Genomic DNA, 6,759 nt, shown 5'->3' with positions numbered 1-6,759 from the left:
AAAATTCAAAATTATTTATTTTCATATTATTGCCACTGTGGTGCATAACTGTATAGAAATTAAACAGATTGTCTAGTGTATAAATTCATAGACATAGGAACATGGAATTATTTACATTTTAAGAAACAGTATTTAGAAGATATATAGAAAATCATGCTTACTGCAGTCAATATATACATGAAAGCACAATATATAAACTATTTACAACATGTGTACTCTATACACACTGAAATACTGTTTGTATCACAACGCATCTAGCCACTCTGCCAGGGCGTCAATTTCGAAGTAAAAATATTTATTACTACATACATACAGTTTCTCTCATATATAACATTTATAATATATATGAACTACCTGGAATGGCACACTTCTTTTCATTAACATTTTTGTACTGTATAAAAGAATAATTTCCCAGGCATTGAGGCACTTGCCTTTGTCCTCTGTGGCTGTCTGGTTTCCAGCTTTCACCACTGAGGACCTAAAATTAGACATGGGAAAAAGTTCAAGCTATGCCATGCCAAATTATTTGATTTTATATAGTTTTATACTATAATGTACAAATGAAGATAGACATTTACAATATCCTAGAGGAAAAATATATTCAAAATCAACTCGTCTTAAATGAGACTCATCAATATACATATATATCCTTGGAATTTCTGGTGATAAAACAAAAATCATCCACCCCAAAAATTTCCACTAAACAAAACTGATATTGAATTTGTCATGGCTTTGTCTGGTGATGTGGATGGGTGCATCATTAGAATGTAGAGCATCATCATCACTTGTGGATGAAAAAGTGGGTGGGTTGAGGAGGTGAAGTTGGCGGGAGGGTGGGCGAGGAGGAGGCCCTCTTGTTCCCCCCAACTTTGGCTTTGGGGGAAGAGGAGGAGGCGACAGAAGCAGAGAAGGTGGAGGCATTCTGGAAACCGCTGAGACTGTGGAGTTTTCCATGGGTATAGGAGGCGGTGGGGAGAAATCAGGGGCATCCATGTGCAGTGAGCTGGAGGTGGTGTCAGGCATGGGCACCTGGCAAAGAGATTCATCACCCTGGAGCGTGTCATCAAAGTCATCCAAGTCTATGTCAGGTGCAAGGAGAGTGGCATTAGCTGAGTGTGGGCCTGAACTGGCTGGAATGCCTCCCCAGACCTCAGGGTGAGCCATGCTGAAGTAGTCCTCCGCTTCCTGGTGGCTTGGTATAACACCTCCTTCTGAGAAGGAGCATTCTAGGTGTGCTAACAGCTGATCTGCCAGATGTGCATGCTGATTCTCCTTGTCCTGTGCAGGAAAAAAGTTTAAGTTTTCTATATAGAATGAAAAATAATATAAAATGTCAAATACGTATTTAGCTCATAAAATATGAAAACACTGAGTAAAATATTTGTTGTACATATTTCATTTTATATGTATGTAGGGCCAAGCATTCTTTAGAATTAAAAAAAAAAATGAAATGTACTTCAATACTTCAGTTATATAACATCTTTTTTATGATTTATGATATACCACATATAGATTATAGTTTCCATCTTTAGAATCTTGACAAAATGACTTAACAGAACAAACCATGCAGGTAAACAATAATTTTGTATTCAAAATATGATATTTAAAAATATATATACATGAAAATTTGGGATATTAGTGACTGATGGCTACTTCCACAATGTTTTTCAGTCATCTTACATGCTTTTTAAACCAAGAACATAATAAAAAAGAGGATATCATAAGTCAAAAGGATGCATTCCTCTGTGCTCACAAAAAGGTTTTAAAGTCCTCTGCTACCCACCTGGTTGCAGAAATGAACGACAGAAAATCCCAAGGGATCCCAAAGGGTTAAAGATTAAGAGTTAGTAACCTGAAAAGACAACATACAACATGCAGTACAAGTAAAGAACAAGACATTCTGATAAAGAGTAAAGTTTAATATTTTCAAAACTGATGATGAAGGTTTTGCTACAGCTACTGGTTTCATGAAATTCAAAGACTAATAATTAGTATTCAAAGATACCAGATTTGGAAAACTCAATAATTATCAAAACCTTTATCAAAAGTCTTTGTGTTTGAAATTGTGTTCTTGTGTTTGCCAAATTTATCAGAAATGAGTTCTCACTAGAAACACTTATACACTAATCTCAAAGCAGCCGGTTCAACAAATTAAAGCCATCAGAATCATTCACTACTTAAAAATGTTAATGATTACCTAGTGAAGAGTGCATCAACATGCCATTAAGTTGTAATTATATACAGATAGACTACAGAAGGCAGAATGACAGAAAAGTATGAAGTTGAATGAAAAATAAAGATTAGTATTAATGATGTCACTGAAGCCTTAATTTATAATAAATAGATAGAACTACCTTCCAAGAATAGAATGTTCTTTACAATGTACTGCACCTGACCTGTAACAATAGGAACAACAGTAATGGAGCAATAGACTAATCAATATGAAGAACATACAAGTACATAAACTTGGAATGATTTTCCCTTTAAATTCCTGCATGCATCATATTAGTTTGAAATCTTTAAGGAGACTGATTTTGCATTCCATGATGTGATCAATATAGTTTCATTGGATCAAACCTCAAATTACTCTTCTCCCAAATGTATAATCTATCTTTTCTAATAAGAATCTAAAACTTGCAATATTGCTTCTACATAGTCTTGTCAAACTATAAACATATTTGAAAAATGCATGGAAGGATTTTAAAAGAAGATAGGAATAGGTCTAAACCCTTTCAGTGTGGAAGTTCCTTTAACCTTTGGAGGACACAAGCACCCTGCTTGTTCCCACCCTATGGTGTGCAATATATATATATATTTTTCAACTTATTATTAGCACTCTTCAATTATAAGCTTCAAGGTATACAATTAGTGCATCATTTGGTGGGGAAAAGGAGAAATACAAATGAACTTAGCTCAGCCTGAGCTGGTCCTTGCACACCATGGGTTAAAGGCATCCATCCCAAAAGAAACCAAAAGAGAAATAATATAACCCCTAGTCTTATTAGATAAAAATCAGAGTGAATAAAAAACAAATTCTAAGAGAGACAGAAAAAGAAGGGTATAAATCCTTAAGATAATATTTATCTTTGAGGATATACATACAAACAAGTGTTGTGTGTAAAGATAACAAAGGTATTTGTGGATATCAATAAAAAGATTACATAGACCGGCAAAGGTTGCCTTATGATTTGTAATATCATCAGTACTTCATACCATCAGCACCTAAGATGATGAAGTGAGTAACAAGTTACGTGATTTTCTAGTTATGTGACAAAAGACTAACATCAGTCATACACAATACACAGATGTGGAGCAATGCCCATCAAAAGGGTTAGAATAATATCTCCCAAATATACTATGTACATGCTTTGAATAAGTGAGACCTCATTCTATGGTATTTTATCCATAACAATTATACTCTCTATGTATGCATAGTTGAATGAGAATGAGGTTTCACAAAGTATTAAAAGGGTATCTATAATGGGTGGTTCTACTGACTCACCTGAGGTTGGTCACACTTGAGAAAATCAGGCAGTTCAAAATTAATTTCTGTCCCTCTTTGGTCATCTAGGCGGCTCCTCTGTGCACGTTTCAGTCCTTCATATAACTCTGAGATGAGATAAAAATGAATGTCAATAGTGGCCTGAATTTTTAATGAAGAGAAACATACATTTTTATTCCTTTACAAGAAAGTCCACATTCAAGAAATCATATCTTCTAAAAATAAGTAAAAAGAGTTTTAGCAAATTATAAATATTCTGTTAACTAACCATCATTTTCTTGTTTTGCATTGGCTGGGTTGTTGCCACGCCGCTTTGTGACTATTGCATGATCTGGTGGTGGCATCATCCCTCGGACACCAAGGTTTTCATGTACACTTGATCTACTGTTGGGTTTCCTTGGTTTCTTGTTTGACTCCTGAAATAGGGGAATAAGTGACTCGCATAACAAAATGCTATACACCTATTTACAGAAATCTATACCTTCTGTTTCATTCATTTATGGCTAATAACACTGTCACTGCAATATAGATACCTGTGAGCTGAAGGGTTATTTTCATCTATACTACAAAGAGAAATTCATACCTTATCAGGTGCCAGGGAATTTCTCCTGCTGAAGCCGCCCAGGATGCTAGATGATCTATCACTGCTTCTGTCCGTCTGGAAGGAAAAAGTCCACATTTTACTATAAAATACTCAGAATCTTTAAAAAAAAGTACAGGCTTGTATATTTGAAATTACATGAAACTACAAGTGAAGATTAAATCTTACTCATTGCTATTTTCTACTTACTCTGGAAGATCTGGCATCAAAATCTAGCACACCAAGTTCATCAAAATTTTGCTCTGATTTTCCATTCAACAGATCCTCAAAGACACGGTTGGTGATTTCATCTAAACTGCCTCTTTTTTTTTGACGAGCTGGCTCTACTCCCCACTCTGCAAAAAAATCAGTACAAATTTTAGTGAGACAATAGCAAGCAGTGAGCATTATATCAATTTGATACTCCTATCCTCCTATACTATATTATATTTGCTTTTTGGTGTTTATGCTAATAGAAATAATGCTAAAAACCATCAAACAACAATAAATACATCATATCCTACTGATATTACTTACTTGAAACCTAAATATCTATAGAGAAAATTACAAAATAGCTCAACACAACCTACCTTTCACTTCCTCCTTTGTCTGCACTACTAGCCTATCTCCATCTAACTCATTCACATGGCACTTTAGGTTAACTCCTTTTTCTTCTCCAACCTGAGAAATAACAATAAATATAATGATAAAACTAACAGGATGATAAAAACAAGCTTTTGAAAACTGTAACTGATATACACAAGATTGCCCTGCTGTCATACAGTTGATGTTTCCAAAACAACTAGATATAAAACGGGGTTCTTCAAAAGATGATATGTTGAGTTCTATAACTGAATCAATCAGTGTCTTAAGACATCTGAAAACTAATTATTGAGCCCTCAAGACATAAATGTAAATAAAAAATACAATGTTTATGAAAACATATGGAACATTATTATGAAATATACCTAAAATCTTCATTCGGCCATAAAACCAAACATGTTCCTGAAACTCACCTTATGAATGGTCATTAGGTCGAGCTTGTAACCATACTTGTGCAGAATCGGTTTAAGAACTTCATTTGCAAGTTTATTTGGTTTAGCTTTAACACATACAGTCTTGCGGTTGGGAAGGTCCAGACGGAAGAGAATTCTCTGCTCAAGCCTGACCTCCAGTCCTCCCAGCACAGAGCTGTCTTCTGTCTTCTCCATCAGCTTGTAGGCAGGAGACTAAAGTGAGTAAACACAGGCAACACCATGAAAGAAATGGTAAAGTAAATCATATCTTTTATCAAATTTTACAAACAGAGATTGTCACTTTACATTAGATTATAGGTCAGTACCTTGTCTGATTTGTGTTGATACACATCAAAGGTAGAATAAGAGATTCCTCGGCGTTCTAATAGCCTCGTCAAAAGCCCCTGTATAGACTCCCCAGGACGAACAGCCACAACAGAGTTGCTGAGATCAGGCAGAATGACGCGACATCTGTTGCAGCCTTCACTTCCACTTAGGCTCCCAAGCTCACCACTTGTAAGTGACTGTAGAAAAGAATACAGAAATTGTAAATTACAGACCGAAATAACAGACAATGTCATACAGTAATTATGATTTTCTTCCATTAACTAGAAGATCAACAAACGCTAGATTTTTTCTAAGTGCTGCTACATAATAAGAAAAACAAAGGCACTGCTTCACAAAAACATTTTTATTCTTAATTGTTTTTTTAGAGTCATATCTTATTTTACACATATACTACCCAGTTTATCCTAGCCTTTTACCAACTGAAGACAAAAAAATCCTAGTCATATAAGTATAATGTAGACTTACTACACAATACTGTATCTTTCAAGGTTAGTGTACCCTCCAGGGAAGGTATTCCAACAGTATCTATCAGCCAGTTCTAACATTCTATATACAGAAAACTAAGATGATGAAATCAATAGGCAGACAAACATAAATAAAGGAAAATAATATCAATTACTTCTTTGGATACAGCTCTTCTCCCAAGCGCAATATCAGAGGAGTTGAGAGATGTTCGGCTTCCACTCATATCAGACCGAACACTGGAGGATTCAGAGGGGTTGCGTTGACCCATCTTCTTCCTCCGCCTGTATTCTGCTTCCCCTCTGTCCTTGCTTTTACTGCGGTCCTTCCGGTGCCATGGCAAGAGGGATTTCCTGCGCCGTTCATCAGCATCTGATTTGCTCTTCTTTAACTGCAGTGTATATAAGCGAGTCAGCATTATAAGCTTCTCCAATTAATTGCTACAGATAATAAAATAATGTAAATAACTCACAAACAAAATTCTTCCTTCCTGGCTCACAACCCAACAAACCTTAACATGGGAATCCTCTTGAACAATCCTAAGGTCAGGGTCAAGTGTTTCATCCCCTGGGTATGGCAGAGTCTGGCCCCTTATGTCTCGTGATACACAGTCTTTGTACAAGTTCGACTTTAAGAATCGTGAGTAACTGTCAAACTTCATGAGATTGAAGATTTGCTTCTGTGCCTGTAAAGAGATCATTTCCATTTTCCATTATATGAATACTATGAAAAGAAAACTACTGCATGCAAACTCTCTTGATATAAGACTTAAATAAATCTCATAAAGTGATAATGAAAACCAATATGAGGATAAATAATACTGCATTTTAATACAGAAATAGCAGAATTAA

The 6,759-nt window shown here is 35.4% G+C and overlaps 1 protein-coding gene across 7 annotated transcripts in view; it reads right to left on the bottom strand.

Annotated features, from left to right (window-relative positions):
* loco (locomotion defects) overlaps window positions 1–6,759 on the bottom strand; it is a 143,860-nt gene continuing 137,101 nt past the window's right edge. Inside the window, exons 6-16 of one of the 7 annotated variants that reach the window (XM_070142206.1) lie at window positions 6,420–6,593; window positions 6,066–6,299; window positions 5,425–5,622; window positions 5,099–5,311; window positions 4,673–4,763; window positions 4,293–4,438; window positions 4,086–4,160; window positions 3,771–3,918; window positions 3,503–3,609; window positions 2,355–2,396; window positions 1–1,278 (exon numbers count right to left, since the gene is read on the bottom strand). In XM_070142206.1, the coding sequence (XP_069998307.1) occupies window positions 2,376–2,396; window positions 3,503–3,609; window positions 3,771–3,918; window positions 4,086–4,160; window positions 4,293–4,438; window positions 4,673–4,763; window positions 5,099–5,311; window positions 5,425–5,622; window positions 6,066–6,299; window positions 6,420–6,593 (1,407 nt within the window). In that variant the 3' untranslated portion in view covers window positions 1–1,278; window positions 2,355–2,375. Of the gene's footprint in view, window positions 1,279–1,783; window positions 1,853–2,354; window positions 2,397–3,502; window positions 3,610–3,770; window positions 3,919–4,085; window positions 4,161–4,292; window positions 4,439–4,672; window positions 4,764–5,098; window positions 5,312–5,424; window positions 5,623–6,065; window positions 6,300–6,419; window positions 6,594–6,759 lie in introns of those variants that run through there. The other 6 variants (XM_070142208.1, XR_011399760.1, XR_011399761.1 and 3 more) reach the window with 6 other exon arrangements.

Source organism: Penaeus vannamei, chromosome 29 (assembly GCF_042767895.1).
Source record: "Penaeus vannamei isolate JL-2024 chromosome 29, ASM4276789v1, whole genome shotgun sequence".
In the NCBI taxonomy this organism is placed as follows: Eukaryota; Metazoa; Arthropoda; class Malacostraca; order Decapoda; family Penaeidae; genus Penaeus; species Penaeus vannamei.
This window is presented reverse-complemented; position numbering and strand designations above follow the sequence as displayed.